Source organism: Grammomys surdaster, unplaced genomic scaffold (assembly GCF_004785775.1).
Source record: "Grammomys surdaster isolate TR1022 unplaced genomic scaffold, NIH_TR_1.0 125940, whole genome shotgun sequence".
Taxonomy (NCBI): Eukaryota; Metazoa; Chordata; class Mammalia; order Rodentia; family Muridae; genus Grammomys; species Grammomys surdaster.
The window spans coordinates 3072862-3089339 of record NW_021620762.1 but is presented as its reverse complement, the minus strand read 5'-3'; the positions used below and the strand labels follow the sequence as shown (position 1 = coordinate 3089339).

Genomic DNA, 16478 nt, shown 5'->3' with positions numbered 1-16478 from the left:
AACAAGAGCACTGCCGAGGTCAATGCTGGTGTGTTCCTCTGTCACTCTCTACAGTTTTGGCTACACTGGCTAAGCAGGGAGCCCCAGAACCTCTCAGCTTAGCCTCCCTGTATACGACGTCATCTTACCACTCTCCTTCTTTAAAGCTGATTTACACTTCATTCCTCCTTGAGATAAGTACACACGAGAGCAGTCTTGGTTTCTGTTTCTTTGTTTTGTTTTTATTTGCTTGTTTGTCTGCTGTGGTGTTGGCCTTAGCTGTGTGCAGCGTGAACTCTACCATTGGACCATGCCCGGTCCCTTCAGTTTTCTGAGACCAGGTCTTACTCTGAGGTCGAGGTTGAGCAGGAACTCACTATTTGGTTGGCCTTGAGCCCTCAATCTCCCACCTCTGCTCCTGAGCTCAGGATTACAGGTGTCCACCATCATGCCCAGGTGATTTCTACCTTAAAACCTTGAAATATGTACTCATGAGATGCCTTAGAAGGTAAATGTGACTCGATTGCCTTCCGAGCTGACAACCTGGGACCGACACCCAGGACCTACTCGGTGGAACGAGAGAGCGGACTCCTACAGCTGTCCTGATGTCCACATACATTCAGTGGTAGTCCCACCACACCAAACAACGTGTGCTAAAGAAGTCACCAGGCATGTCAGCGCACTCCTTTAATTCCAGCATTTGGGGGGCAGCAGCAGATGGATCTCTGAGTTTTAAACCAGCCTGCTCTAAAAAGTGAGTTCCAAGGCAGCCAGGGGTATACAGAGAAACCTTGTCTTGAAAAATCAAATAAATAACCAAACAGACAAATGGAGATGATCTTTCTCTCCCAAGAACATAAACTATCTTACCCTTAGTGCCAATCCTGAAATCCATACCCATATCATATAGGAACCTAATTTTATCTTGTTCTCAGGATTGACTATTCAAGTCTGTCCTCTCCTGGTGACTTAAAATGTGCCTACCTCACACCGTATTCCTTTCTAGTTTGGGTCGCTTTGGGCTTCCTATGAATAATTGTATAACCAATAAAAAAAAAAAAAAATTAAATGGCTAAAGAAAAACCAGAGAACATGGGAAAACACTTATGTAACACAGCTCACTAAATTAAGGCAAGAATGATTTTGCCTACATTTAACAGTGCACAGACATGACCGTACTCAGCTAAGCTGCATGCTGACAAACATCTAACCCAGCTTGTCACCAGCAGCCTACTTGCCCTCCACACCATCTCCCCGAGGGTATGCTTTCCAGGCTGGGATTCCTCTCTAGCTTACGCAAGCTCTCTCTGGCCTCAGCACTGAGCTATATGAAATGGACAGTGAGCTCACACACCAAAGGCTACTACTGCCCAGGACTTACCTGGAGTTTGGCTAGTTCCTTCCTGATAAGGAAGCTGACTTGATCTCGGTCATTCCTAGAGTAATACAGGCGGCACCAAGACGGTTTCCCATCCCTGCCAGCACGGCCAGACTCCTGGTAGTAGCCAGCCATGGACTTGGCAATATTCCAATGAGCAACAAACCTGTAGGATGCAAAAGGATATGATACTGATGGCAGAGTTAAGTGTTCTGGGAACAGTAATCCTATCGAAAGAGTTTATTCCATAGTGGCCAGGTACAGGGGAGCTAACACACGAGAGGCAGATTCTGGAATAAGTCAGAGGCAGCCAGGTGAGACATCTGTGCCCGTCACAGGTGTCTCTGCCATACAGCAGCCCGACTTAGAGGCCACGGCATGAGGTACGGGAGAAACTCTAGTAAATATGGTAAGTTAAAAAGCTCACAGCCGCCGGGCGGTGGTGGCGCACGCCTTTAATCCCAGCACTCGGGAGGCAGAGGCAGGCGGATTTCTGAGTTCGAGGCCAGCCTGGTCTACAGAGTGAGTTCCAGGACAGCCCGGGCTATACAGAGAAACCCTGTCTCGAAAAAAACAAAAAACAAAAAAAAAACTCACAGCCAGGACTGAAGGGATCGCTCAATGCTTAAGAGGACTGGCTTCTCCTCCAAAGTACAGGGTCTGAGTCCCAGCACCCACATGGCAGCTCACAGCCTTCTCTAACTCCATATACAGGGAAGCTTTTGTTCTCTGCAGGTACCAGGGACACCAGAGGTCCACAGACACACATGCACCCAAAATACCCATACACAAAAGATAAAAATGGAAAACCAACAAAACTCTTAAAGCCAGAGGCCAGGACAAATACTAGATTTAAGAACAGGCTGGGTGTGTTGGTGTACACCTTTGACTAGAGCATTCAGGAGGTGAACTGAAAGTTGAAGCCAGCCTCAACTTCATGAGGTGGTCCAGTGATATACAGTTAGACCCTGTCTCAATAAATAAAGATCAGAGGCCAGAGAGACAGCTCCGCTGTTAAGAACTGTACTTCTCTTATAGAGATTCCAAGGTTTAATTATTAGTACCCACGTTGAGTGGCTCACAGTCACCTGTAACTCCAGACCCAACATTTTTAGCCTGTATGGGTACTGCACTCTCACTCACATGCACATACGCACACCACAAGATAAAAAAATAAAGTCTAGAAAAAGGTAAAAATTGTTACTTCCGAGTTGTATGATCTCATTTTATCCTTTGAAGAAGGAACAGTGTTTATTAAGTACCTACTATGCGTCAGTCACTACATCTGTCCTACTATGCGTCAGTTACTACATCTGTTTCACTTGTTAGTCAGCATCACACGACTCTACAGATGACAAAGGAGATGGGAGAGGTAAGTCTGTATAAGAACACGCAGGGAAGGCAGAACAGAGCTAGGACCTGAGCCTAACGGTGTCTGACTTCAAAGTTTGCTCCTAACAAGCCGTAGCAGAATGGGGCTCAACTCTTGATTCCATAACCTGTGCTTTTTCAAATGTACAAGTTCAGTTAGTACCAGGACTCGTTCCCATCAGTGACGTGGCGAGGTCAATGGACGTATGCAGAAGTGTTCTGCAAATCATACAAGGCACTGTGGATGTCACTAGGACAGAGGGCCAACGTCAGACCATGGCTGGAAAGAAAAATCCTTCCCCAGAGTAGCCAGAGTGAGACTCAGAGGCTCGGCTGAGCCCCAGCCTTAGGGACGGTCAGTACACAGTAACAAGGGGTGTGAGTAGTGGGACCTTCACCTTTGACTCTCCATAGTGGGAAGGTGGGAACAGTTATGTACTCCAGCCCCTGGCAGTTCTACCTGAAGGATGGAGTCAACCAGACTCTGTTAATGGACACCCTGATAGCATGCTGCCAGGTTCCCTGGGGTGGAGAACCACGACTCACAACTGTAAGCATTCAGGCAATATATAGGGATTTCCCCAGGAGGCTTCCCTCCTCAGTAGCACCGGGCATGCACATAGACTTGGGACTTTGTACACAGGACTAGGCAATCCACCCTAAGCCAAGCCATAACGGGGAAAAAAGGCAAGACCCAGAGCTTACCGGACATTAGCTTTGTCCACTCCCATCCCAAAACTGATCGTGGCAACAATCACAGGGACCTTCTCCTCCATCCACTCATTCTGTACCTGTGTTCTATCAGAAGCCTTCAGGCCTAGAAAGGAGGGGAAGGCAGTCAAGGAAAACTCCCGTTTCCCATGGGTTTATCGTTGAGGTAGTGGGGAGTTATTCTGGATGTGACACTGTCCTGGACACTTAACCTATAGCCTGGATCCATCCCTTCTTATCTATGTGACCTTGGAACACAACCTCACACTTAACCTCACACTTAACCTCACAGAACCTTAACTAAGGAGAAACTTAGCCAGTCAGGCATGGTGGTACATGCTTAATCTCAGTACTAGGAAGCAGAGACAAGAGGGTCTCTGTAAGTTCAAAGCCAGCCTGGTCTACATAGTGAGTTCTAGCACAACCAGAGATACATAATTAGACCTCATTTTAAAAAACCTTAGCCAATGACTGGAAAAGAAGATTTACTAAAAATGAGACCTAAGAACTTATGTCCATAGGTCTCAAAAGTCTGTGGTCTAGACTGTTTGATTGATTGATAATACCTGGGTCCACAGAAACCCACCTATGGCTAGAGAGAGGGTTGAATAGTTCAGAATACGGCGGCACTTCCAGAGGACCAGGGTTTGATTCCCAGCACCCACATTACAGTTCTCAACTATCTGTAACTCCAATACCAAGGGATCCAATGCCCTCCCCTGGTCTCTGTGGGTACTAAGCATGTAAGTGGTATACAGACAAGCATGAAGGCAGAACACTCAAACACATAAAAACAAAAGCTCTTTGTCTGCTACTGGGTAGGCACGGGACAGGAGAAAGAATTCGGAGTCCTGAGTTTCTAGTTTTTAATGGGATTAAGTAAATCACTTTAGCTCTACATGAGTTCCTAGAACTCGGTGACAGCTCACCTGATGTTCAGGAGCCAGAAGGAGCAGGTGGTGTGCTAAGAGGCATGTGACAGTGAAGAGGACCGATTGGTCTGGGCCTCTTACCTGCGTGGTAAGCCTTGGCGCTCACACCCCTGCTGCTGAGCTCAATGGCCAGTTGCTCACAGGCTTCTCTAGTCCTGCAGTAGACAATGCCACAGCCAGATGACGACTGAGCGGGAGAGGTGGGAGGGTGTCAGTCAAGGGGAGGACAGTACAGCCAGCCCACTTACTAGAGCACGGCACTCTTTAAAGGCTCCATGCTCCCTCTCACCAATGTCCCCATCTTCTCTGAGATTGGACAGCCAACAGGGCTTGTCACTTAAAAAAAAAAAAAAAAAAAAGAGCAAGGCCAATGCTGGCAGCGTGGTGTATGCCTTTAATCCCAGCAATAGGGACAAGGCAGATCTCTGAGTTCAAAGCCAACCTGATCTAAATTAGGGGGTTCCGTAACACCCAAGGATACATAGTGAGACCTAGTACCCCAAAAAAGGTGGGGGGAGACCAAACTGAAAATCCAAACTCCAGCCTTTCTAACTCCTGTCTCCTCTCTGAAAACCCTGTGTAGGCTTACCAGACATACAAGGACTGTTCACCTGCCTCTCACAGTAGGACCTGGGACCAGAGAATCCCAGCTAAGATAACTAGGAAACAGTAGCTGTGTCTGGGCTGCAGACAGCACTTTGGCCTCTGCACCCCAGTACCTCACCCCATTATCAGCCTTCTGTCCAAGAGCCTTAAGGCAGAAGTCCGTCAGATTGCCATAGACATCAGGAATCAGTTCCTTGAACTGCACATCATAGAAGAGGTTGGCCCGGAAACAGGGAGTCTTGAAAGAGGCCACTGGCTGCTTCAAGTGCAGGGCAGCAAACACATCCTCTTGAACCTGTGGGGTGGCTGTAGCCGTCAGAGCCACGCATGGGGCATGTGCCAGGCGAGAACGTAGGGCACCCAGACGCAAATAGTCAGGACGGAAGTCGTGCCCCCACTGGGAAACGCAATGAGCTTCATCCACCACCAAGTAGGAGAGCAGGTTTCGGGACACGAGGGAATTCAGGGTGGGCTGGAAGGAGGCCGAAGCTGCCATCTCTGGGGTGATGTACAAAAGTTTGGTCCGAGGTTTTTCTCGCTCGAGGTCAGACAGCAGCTCCTTCTTCTCTTGTGCTGAGAGCTTTGAGTTCAGGGAACTAACTTGTACCTTCAGGGCCAGCAGGTGGTCTACCTGGTCCTGAGAGTAAAGAAGAATGCAGAATTGAGCATCGTTAGCCCTCAGGACCAGGCAGTCAGCACAGCATCTCAACCATGGACCATGGAACCGTCTCCATCTACCCTCTAATGTCTTCTCTTTGCCCATTAGAAAGGATGGTAGAGTGGATGTGAGGAGAGGCTCTGGGGTCAGAGGACCTGGATCTACGGTGGCTCGCTTAGCTCTCTGAGACTCTGTGCCTTCTCATTCACCACACTCAGCCCGCTGCCCTCCACAGCAACTGCCTGGCAGGACTATGACGAGAATGAGGTGAGACTTTGAGATGGAAGATGGTCGTATAGGCTCCTAATCCTAGCACTTCAGATACAGAAGCAAGAGGATCAGGAGTCTGAGGCTAGCCCCACCTACATGTTAAGTCTGAGGCCAGCTGGTGCTATTTGGAACCTTGCCTCAAAAGATAAAAAAAGAACAGAATGAGGATGGGTGTGGTGGGTAGCACACATCTTTAAATTCAGGAAGCAGAGGCAGGAGAATTTCTTGAGTTTGAGGCTAGCCTGGGCTACATAGCGACTTCCAGGATAGCCAAAGCTACATAGAGAGATCCTGACTTGGGAAAAAGAAAAAGAAACAAAGAAAGGTGAGTGGAAGAGGTGCTGACACTCTTGGCACAAACCCTAGATGTATCCACTAAGTGTTACTGCTGCTTTCCATCTATCTATACGGTCGATGGCTCTTACCCAATCCTACCCGCTCACCTGCAGGCACTAAATATAGTCAGAGTATCTGCAGGGCAGACATTAGTAAGTTTCAGTTTCTCTCCACCTCGTTTCTGCTGCACATCCCTGTACTGTGCCAAAATGGAATATAACACCAGACGGCCAATATCAACTCATCAGCCCCACTCATTGCCTCTTTCCTGTTGTGAGTACACACAGGAGAATATATGCATGCATAGATATGGCTGGATACTTTTTGGGACAGTAACAGAAGAAGGAAGGAATCTCAAACCAGAGGCAGTAGCTCATGTGTTTTTAATCCAGCACTGGGGTGGAGGGGGGAGAGGAGGGGTGGAGTGTGGAGAGTGGGATAGGCAGGAGAATCTCTATGAGTTCAAAGCTAACTTATATATGGAACTCAAAGGTCAGCCAGGGCTGCATGATAATAGCTGTCTTAAAAAAAGAAAAATGGGGCTGGAGAGATGGCTCAGTGGTTAAGAGCACTGACTGTTCTTCTAGAGGTCCTGAGTTCAATTCCCAGCAACCACATGGTGGCTCACAACCATCTGTGATGAGATCTGATGCCCTCTTCTGCTGTGTCTGAAGACAGCTACAGGGTACTCACGTACATAAAATAAACAAACAATTCCTTAAAAAAGAAAAGAAGAACAACGGAACCACAGTAGCTCACTGTGACTCACACAGTGATACGCACTAGTGGAGACACCTACATTTAGCCAGTAGAGAAACTCGGCATAGTTACTTAGGCAAATGAGAGAAGAGGCAGCGGTGAAAGAGAGAAGTGAGATGTCTTTCACGTGTATTTGTAAGTGGTTTTTGCTTGTATTCATGTCTGTGTACCACATTGAGGTCCAGTGCCTGAGGCAGTGAACCTCCATGTGGGTGCTAGGAACTGAACCCGGATCCTTTGCAAGAACAAGTGCTCTTATACCGAGCCAACTCTCTAGCCCAAGACAGTAAAATTTCCAGCTGTAAAACCCCTTCACTTCAAGCTGGGCCTGGGATTCTATAGCTGGAAATTTTACACACCCACAGTCTCACCATTCCTGAGGTAAGATGGCACGGAATGGAAGTTCAAAGGCAGCCTAGGCTTTAAAAAAAAAATATGGATCTACAGGTATTGGTATATGAATAAAGAGTATATGAAATAAATTGAAAGTAAAATTATCCGGGGACAAAGTGAGCTAACAGGAGGGAAGGGCAAGAAAGGGCAGGGGTGGGGGAGGGGGTGTGTTCCACATACACTGTATGCTTATCTAAAAACTGGGAAAGAAGATGACCAAAGCAAACAAGCAAAATGTTCCTGTCCCTCATGATCTTTTTGGGGTTTCCTGTTCACTTCCCGCAAGACTCACCTGAATCAAGGCAATGAGAGGAGAGATTACAATGGTGATCCCTTTGGCCAGAAGGGCAGGGAGCTGATAGCACAGAGATTTCCCTGCCCCTGTGGGCATGCACACAAAAACATCCTTGTCACCTGCAAAGATAGCAGAGAACACTTCGATAGATCCTGTCTGTCTCTTGCATTGATGCCTTTGAAGGAATAATCTGTTTTCTTTATTATTATTTATTTATTTTGGGTTTTTTTGAGACAGGATTTCTCTGTGTAGCCCTGGCTGTCCTGGAACTCAATTTGTAGACCAGGCTGGCCTCAAACTCAGAAACTTGCCTGCCTCAGTCTCCTCAGTCTCCTGAGTGCTGGGATCAAAGGCGTGCGCCACCACACCCACCACACCTGGCTTTTTTTTTTTTTTTTTTTCCTAAAGGGATTTCACTACTGGCTGGCTTGGAATTTGCTCTGTTGACTGAGCTGGCTTCAAACTTGTTTGATCCTCCTGACTATGCCTTCCAAATGCTGGGATTACAGGCCTGTACTGCTAAGCCTGGTTCTGGTTATTGTAAATCAAATGAGAATGTAGGAAAAGCATCTAGCCAGGTGGTGGTGGCGCACGCCTTTAATCCCAGCACTTGGGAAGCAGAGGCAGGAGGATTTCTGAGTTCGAGAGTTCGAGGCTAGCCTGGTCTACAGAGTGAGTTCCAGGATAGCCAGGGCTACACAGAGAAACCCTGTCTCGAAAAACCAAACCAAACCAAATTAAAAAAAAAAAAAAAAGGAAAAGCATCTAGCTGAGCATTTGCACACAGGAATGTCTTGGCAGAACATTTGTTTCCACGTATTCCCTTCCCCACTCTTTCTATGTAGAGGACCTTGGGAGACCAAGACATTCTGAAAATCTGCTTCTAATAGTGACCCCGTGACAGCCAAAAAATACCCCTCCATTTTGTGCTACATATCCATCTGTGTCTGACTCACGTTCCAGGAAGATAAGTAGTCTTTTTTTTTTTTTTTTTTTTTTTTTTGTGGTTTTTCGAGACAGGGTTTCTCTGTATAGCCCGGGCTGTCCTGGAACTCACTCTGTAGACCAGGCTGGCCTCGAACTCAGAAATCCGCCTGCCTCTGCCTCCCAAGTGCTGGGATTAAAGGCGTGCGCCACCACCGCCCGGCTGATAAGTAGTCTTGAGGTGCTGGGATATGAGTGTTTGGATTAAACATCCAGGGAAGCAGAGTACTGGGCACACCAGGGTAGATACGCAAGGCTATTTATCACTCAGTACTGTTAATAAGTCTGTCATTGGTGGGGCATTACTGCTATCATCTGGACAACCTCAGGTACCCTACCTCCAGCTTACAGTACTATTATTCACTCCTTTTCTACCCGGAACTCAAGTTACTTAATCTCTAAGGAAGAAGATTACCTAGATCACTGACAAGATTAACCATTACTGCTACCCTTGCACAGGAACAAGAACGCGAGTCTAGGAACAGACTTCCAACACAATCTGTAGGTTTGGCTATGTAAAAAACCAGAAGTGGGGGTGGTTCCTTCCAAAATTTGTAGCAGACTATGATAGCCCACACCTGTAATACCAGTACTTAATAATCCAGAGGCAGGAGGGCTGGCTCAAATTTGAAGCCAACTTGATGAATATAGAGAATTCCAATAAACAGACAAATAGATACCAAGCATCAATAAATAACCCCTAGATTTGGTCATGAAAGATTTCCAAACCAGTAATGGATAAAGGGTGAGGAGGTAAGAACCAGGAGGGTGTTGTGCTAGAGGTACTACGGGACAACCAGCAGTCTGCAAAACAGGTAGCTTGATATGTTACCTTTCACTACAGCCATGGTCGCACTCTCTTGTAAAGGTGTTTTAAAAGAATCAAACCCAAAGACTTTCTTCAGGGTGCTCCGGACTCGCCGCTCCCGGTCGAATGGAGTGGAGAAAGGACGGGCGCTCATCTTTGCAAAAAGCAGCAGCCAAAAGGTTAACGCAAAGGTGGCCAAAGGCTACCCCGAAAAGCCCTCTGCTCCACTTTAAAATATAGTCTGTTTCTTCTGCCGTATAATCTGCTATGTTACACTTAAATATATCATTCTCAAGTAGTAAAAGTGAAGGTTGAATTACTTCACGCAATACATTCCTGAGGAATTAACATTACTTCTCCCCTGAATAAAAAGAAAAACGATGAACTTTCCAGGTCAGTAGAACACAACTAGAAACTGAACCACAACAAAGCCCACAGACGTTTTCAAACCCGACTGGAGAACTTGGAATCCTTTTTCTAGGGTCCTTGTTCTAGAAGCAAAGCCATAGAGACCATTCTTCCCTCCAAAAGGCCGACCCCCTTCCTCCTCTCAGCCTCCAAGTCAACAGCTTTCGCCCTTCGTCAGTCAAATGCTCCCCAATATGTCAGACCTCAGGCTCTTTGCGGCTGCCTCTGCAGCTTTTCAAAGAACACTACTCCCTAATTCTAACTCAGAAGCCAAACGGCCCCAGAAGTCGGTGAAGTAGAAGCCGCAAAACCTTACTTCCGTCCCGTGCTGATGACGTTTTCGAGAGCTGAGTGTAAGGGGCGGAGCCATGTCCAGACACGGTCCTTTTGATTGGTTTTCATTCGGGCGCGGAGTCTCCTGGGATCCGGAAGAGGTTGGTTTTCTCGCACCTAAATTGGCTTTTGAGTCATAGACGTGAGCCACACCGTGCTGTGGGAATAAGATGGCGGGGAAGAAGAATGTTTTGTCGTCTCTTGCAATTTATGCGGAATATTCAGACCCTGAGTCTGATGGCGAAACTGGAGTCGACGCTGTAGGCGGTGCGGCTGGTGAGACTTGAGCTGGAAAGGGGGATTGGTGTCTGTTATGGTTTAAAAATGCTGCTTCTCTAGAGGGGTTTGGGAAGAAGAGATGCTCATTGTGCCCCAGGTATCGGATCCTGGAACCCCAAGGCGTAGTGAATACCCTAGGTCAGACAGAGCGCTAGAACCTCTAGTACGACTGATCTCTCTGCAGTCCTCTGTGCAAGGCATCATGCTGGCCAGAGGATAGACCAAACGGTTCCGCATCAGTGTCTAGTCCATTACTGACTCGTTGTTTGATGGGGGAAGAGAGGAGTGAAATGTACCTGACGGATGATAAAACTTGTGTTTCGTTAAATTGGTAACGTTTTAGGAATGGGGTCTAAGTCTGTCCTAGAGTTTTTAAAAAATACATCTCTCCAACGTGCATAATTCTGTAGCTTTTTCATAGAATATGCTGGACATCCTTAAGCCTTTTAAGGCTCTAGGGTGATTCTGTTGCTTTGTGAGTTCTCAAAGCCTGCCAGTAATCCTGTTGCCCTCAGACTGCAAACCACAATAGGAACAGATTTCTTGAAGGAATGAATAGAGGGAGCAAATTAAGTGATAGACCGAGCTTTGGGTCTTCACATCTGCAAAGTAGGGGCAAAACAATGAAGAAGACAGTCTTGTACATAGAAGGCGTTTTTCAGGTTGCATATGACACAAGACAGAGATGTGTATGGTATGTCAAAACAGGAGTTTAAGCAACCGGCGGGCTGGTTCAAAGAGGGGAAAGGCTTTAACTGGACTAATAGACCAACATCATGTAATAAACTCCCACCCCTTGGAACTGCTGGGACTCAAACCCAGGGCCTTCCACATGTTAGAAAGCACCCCACTGCTTTGCTACTTCCCCAGCCTGTACTAAAATTATTAGGACATGGATTTAATGTTTGATTTTCTTTTCATATATATATATACACATATGAAATGGGCCATGCATGTGAGTTCTGCCCGTGGTGGGCAGAGGGAGGCATCAGTTCTTTAGAAACTGGCATTTGTGAGCTGCCTGATGTGGGTACTGGAAACCCAACTCTGTCAAACTCACAAAGTTCTGCCTGGCACTGCCTCCTGAGTGCTAGGATTAAAAGCACAGGACGCCAAACCCCATACATTATGCACTCATAGAAGAGCTGTCTTCCGATACTCCTGTTCTTGTTTTTTTCCAGACAGGATCTCTCTCTAGTCCTGACTGTCCTGAAACTCAGTCTGTAGACCAGGCTGATCTAGAATTCACAGATCCTCCTGCTTCTGCTTCCCAAGTGCTGGGTTCAAAGGTGTGCACTGCCACCTCTGGTCTTAATTGTTCTTCCTAAGTACAAAGTCTAATCCGAGCCTGTAGTCACTTACCTGAGTCTTAGGTCCCTTTTAGCTTCGGAAATAATCTTGGCCATTCGATTTTCAGAAACATTTTTACATCCCCTCTTCTCTCCCCTCCTCCCTCCTTTTCTTTCAGAGGAAAAAGGTGGTTTGGTATCTGATGCCTATGGAGAAGATGACTTCTCTCGCCCAGGGGGTGATGAGGATGGTTACGAAGAAGAGGAGGATGAGAACAGTAAGCAGTCGGTGGGTAAATCTTCCCCCAGATCCAGAGCTGTTCAAATAGTATTCCATTTCATGGTTAACTCTGTCCCTTTTTTCCTTTTGGTTTGGAATCAGTTGGTACCAGTTAGGGAATGTAGCTCACAGGAGAGAGCTTTGCTTAAGCATGTCAAGGGCTTGATCCCCAGCACCACAAAAAAGAAAGGAAAAATTGAATTGGCTGGGTAGTAGTAGTTCTTTTTGAAAATAGAGTTGTTTTTTTCCCCCCACATGGACCATATTGTATTAGCTTTTGAATTGAACTTGTTGTGGGGGGTTGCCATTTGTTTTGTTTTGTGTTTTTGAGACGGGGTCTCATGAAGCCCAAACTTACTTAACCCTTTTATCCCCGAGCTCCAGATCCCTTATGTTGTCGGCCTCTTGAGAGCTGGGGTTAGAAGCTGCTCCACTATGCCTAGCTTGTTACTGTCTGTAACTTTAGTGTCAGTGGGTATTTTCTGTTGCTTTGTGAGTTTAACCAATCTTTCCACTTGTATAAATGCGTTCATCCTAATTAGTGTGTCATCTACGTATCTGTAATCAGCTTTGTATTAATCTCGGTTGGGGTTTATTCAGATGCCTCACTTTCTAGCAAGGTAAGGAAGGGAGGTTTTCTCCTTATCATCCACTTTGGTTCTTTTGTTGTGTTCCACTTGGCGTCTTTGTCAGAGTCCCCTGGTTCTTGATCACAGAACTCCTTGAAGTTCTGTGGGTGCAGATAACAGTGTAAGGAGGACTGTGTCCCCATCATTAAGGCGAGAAGCATTTATGCCAATAAGCAGGCACCTGAGCAGCACAACTCGGAATTTTAAAGTCTGGAAGGGAAAAGGGCAAGGAAATTCAGGCTATTGCTTAGCACAAAAAGGCATCTAAAATTGGATTTAGATATTGAATCTGGCCACTCAGAGGGAGAGTTCATTGGAACACTCACAACATGCTTTATTTTGTTGTTGTTGTTTGGATTTTCTGTTCTATGTTGATATGTAAAGGTTAGCATTAGAATCCTTTTTAAGCTAAGTGTAATGGCCCGTGTCCTGCAATTCTAGCATTCAGGGTGCTGAAGCAAGAAGATTGATAATTCAAGAGTATATTCCTGTCTCACATAAGTTAAAATACAGACTGGGGGTGTAGCTCAGTGGTACGGCGATAGCACTTGCCTAGCAGTCACAGGACCCTGAGTTTGATCCTCGGTGCCACATACGAAAAAAACAGCAAATAAAATATTTCACAGAATATATTTTGTGATTACAAATATTTTGAGAGTTCTTTTTGAGAGTTCCTCATGCCTGTATCCCAGCCATTAGTGATAATTCAGAGTTGAGTAAAATTGCTAAGAAAACGTGTGGAAACCAGAAGATATGTGTGCGTGTGTGTGTGTGTGTGTGCATGTGTGTGTGTGTGTGTGTGTGTGTGTGTGTAGCAGGGATGAAACCAGGGGGTTGTTCCTCAGCATAAACCACAGATAGTACCTGGTGGTTCACAGCCTGTAGCCCCAGCATGGAAGAATGAGGATTACACATTCAAGGTCATCCTTAGCCCTTAGCTAGAAGAAAGGAAAGAATGAAATTCTGTTAAGTTCTTTGGCTTTCCATGCGTGTGTGTGTGTGTGTGTGTGTGTGTGTGTGTGTGTGTGTGTGTTGCGTGTGTGTGTTGCGTGTATGTATTTGCATGTATGTTTTCAAATACTAACCCACATCTACTTTCTGTCATAGTCAAACTATGTATGAGAGTTTAGGTTTTTTTTAAAAAACCTTTTCTCAAAGCCCAGTGTGGCTATTGGAGACGACGTGAGCAGTCTGTGAAGCTCCATCTTTGACTGTGTAGTTGGTTTCGTTTTGAGAGAGCTGTGTAGGTGACGGTGCATTCACCTAACGCTCCGGTTAGGTGAGCGTTCGCTTCACTGGCACCGTCCAGGGCACTTGTCCGAAAACCGTTTCGGTGTAGTTTGTTTGTGCTAACATCTGGAGTGCCGTGTCGTGTCTGGGGTAACATGTAGTCAATGGCTCACATCTGCTTCTTAGCTTTGCACCTTATTAAACTGTGGGCTTTCACTGGAGAATTCAGTACTCCCATGGCTTTGACTCAGGCAGACCTCCTTTGGGTAAGGAAGAGGGCTGAGAACAGTGGATCCGTGGCAGTAATGGGAGCACCGCAAAAGGCTGTCCCTCGCCCTTGTGTCCTCCCTCTCCAGATCACTTGGCTTGGTGATCTGATGCCCACCTTCCTGCGTGTCAGTGCTTCTGGCTTGAGGTGCCGCCTAGGTGTTGGGCAGCGTGATGGTTGTGGGTGTGAATGTGGAGGAAGTGGTAAGAGAATTCATCGTCCTGGCTTACATCCCTGCGGTCTGCCTTTTGGACTCCGCGGCCTAGCCTGACAGCTGTGGACCCTGTTGGATCTTCCCTCTCTTCACACAGTTTCCTTCAGGCATTCCCACTGATGTAGATGCTGACACACTGATTTGAGCTGCCGATCCCCCACCCCTTCCAGAACGTCTCCTTTTCCTTTCTCTTTCTCTAGTTCTGGGTTGTGTGGTAGGGAAGGGTTCTTGGTGGGGTGATTCCAGTTAGGTAAGCAGCCTGTTTACTCCAGCCGCTGGTTATGTGTGTAAGACAACCCAGGCCCACTCCTTTTAAGTTTAATCCTCTAAATTCTTTGTCTTGTAGGAAGATGACGATTCAGAGACTGAAAAACCTGAGGCTGATGACCCAAAGGTATTTGGTGTTGGCTGTGGTGGGTGGCTGGATTCAATCAAGGCTTTTAACATTCTAATTCAGGTCAAACGTGGGGTCAGGATCTGTCCCACTAGCACACAGAATGGATATTTTCTGGGATCAAGCCAGTTTAATGAAGACCATTAAGGCCACTAGGAATTCCTGAGGCTTGAGATAAAAAAACAGAAGAGGCCTGCCTGGGTTCTATACCCCATACACACTGAAGTCCACCCCTGTTTTCTCAGGCATGTGCCAGTCACGTATGCACGTGGTCTTTCTGAGGCAGTATCCTGCTCATAGGGCTGTCCAGGAGCAGCCGAGAGCAGTCAGCAGTGGCTCTTGTCACAGTCCTGATCCTGGGGTAATGACAGCCCTGGTGCTTGTGTGCACTGCAGAATGGAAATGTACTTTCTGCCGAGTCATGCTCTGTGATACAAACATCTCCCTTGGAAGAATGGATGCCACATTCACAGCTGCAAGCTGCTCTGAAATGAGCCAAAACCTTCAAGGTTGCATGAGCGAGATTTAGGAAACTTATGCCTGGTTGCAATAGAAAACAGTAGTCTCGTGGTTTATGAGTGATTGGGGTTCCAGGACACCCCACCTCCACACTCTTTAGATATGCAAATCCGGAGCTTCTCACAGTCTTTATTTAAAATGGTATATTTATATATGACATATATATACACACACACACTATATTTATGTATGACATATATATACACACACACACACTATATTTATATATGACATATATACACACACACACATATATAAAATTTGTTATATAAGTCCTCCTAGTTTCAGATTATCTCAAATTATTGTTACACTGTATTGTTCAGAAAAATGATTTTTTTTAAAAAAGTCTCATGTTCAATGCAGATGCAGTTTAAAAAAATTAAACCCATATTCATACATGTGAAATATGAAAGGGGGCAATGTATCTGCTGAATATATAGCACGAGCCATTCCATCAGATACGGCTGTGCCGCCATTGGCATAAACTCAGAAAGGCTACAGAAGACTTGGAATGTGTTTTACCAAGGATGCCAGAGTAGACGGCGTGGAGCCCAGAAACTAGGTGCAAACTACTTTCTGTGCAGAGTAAACCTAGGCTAAGAACTGGCCTGGCAGGAGAGTATGGGGCAGGCTGATGGCTTAAGACTGAAGGCCACCTAGAGAAGCTGTCATGCACCTAGCTGTCACCCCTTCTACAGTGCTGTGATCCCATCAGCAAGTTCTTGAGGAAAGATACATCCTTGTGAGAGAGGGAGACCTGTGGAGTACAAAAGACTTACTGCTCTCTGTAAGAGCAGGTAAGAAAGAAAAGGACACACACACACACACACACACACACACACACAGGTGTCCACTGATGCCAGAAGAGGTGTCTGTCACTTTCTGGAACTAGAGTTAAGTTGGTTGTGAGCTCCCAGGTGTGTTGGGAGGAGTTGGACTCGGGTCCTCTGCAAGAACAGCAAGCGCTTTTGACCTCTGAGCCACCTTTCCAGCTCTGTTGGGTTTAAGTTTTATTTAAATTTATATGAGAGAGTTTTGCTGTTCTAAGCTTTTGATGTGAGTAATTCTAAGAGGACATACTGGTAGAGCAAGTCTTTTACTTTATCTTCTGTTAAGTTAATGAGGTGCGTCGTGTCTGTCTGTCCACTAGATGGC

The 16478-nt window shown here is 46.2% G+C and overlaps 2 protein-coding genes across 3 annotated transcripts in view; one reads left to right on the top strand and one right to left on the bottom strand.

The window, feature by feature from the left end:
* The window catches only part of Recql5 (RecQ like helicase 5), a 37487-nt gene extending 27285 nt beyond the window's left edge, over positions 1-10202 (bottom strand). Inside the window, exons 1-6 of one of the 2 annotated variants that reach the window (XM_028752773.1) lie at positions 9505-10202; positions 7686-7807; positions 5096-5614; positions 4453-4558; positions 3434-3545; positions 1361-1523 (exon numbers count right to left, since the gene is read on the bottom strand). In XM_028752773.1, the coding sequence (XP_028608606.1) occupies positions 1361-1523; positions 3434-3545; positions 4453-4558; positions 5096-5614; positions 7686-7807; positions 9505-9634 (1152 nt within the window). In that variant the 5' untranslated portion in view covers positions 9635-10202. The remainder of the gene's footprint in view (positions 1-1360; positions 1524-3433; positions 3546-4452; positions 4559-5095; positions 5615-7685; positions 7808-9504) is intronic. The other variant, XM_028752774.1, reaches the window with a different exon arrangement.
* A 158-nt stretch (positions 10203-10360) lies between these two features.
* The window catches only part of Sap30bp (SAP30 binding protein), a 33790-nt gene continuing 27672 nt past the window's right edge, over positions 10361-16478 (top strand). The window contains exons 1-3 of the mRNA XM_028752921.1: positions 10361-10497; positions 11969-12078; positions 14757-14804. Coding sequence (XP_028608754.1) covers positions 10392-10497; positions 11969-12078; positions 14757-14804 — 264 coding nt within the window. The 5' untranslated portion in view covers positions 10361-10391. The remainder of the gene's footprint in view (positions 10498-11968; positions 12079-14756; positions 14805-16478) is intronic.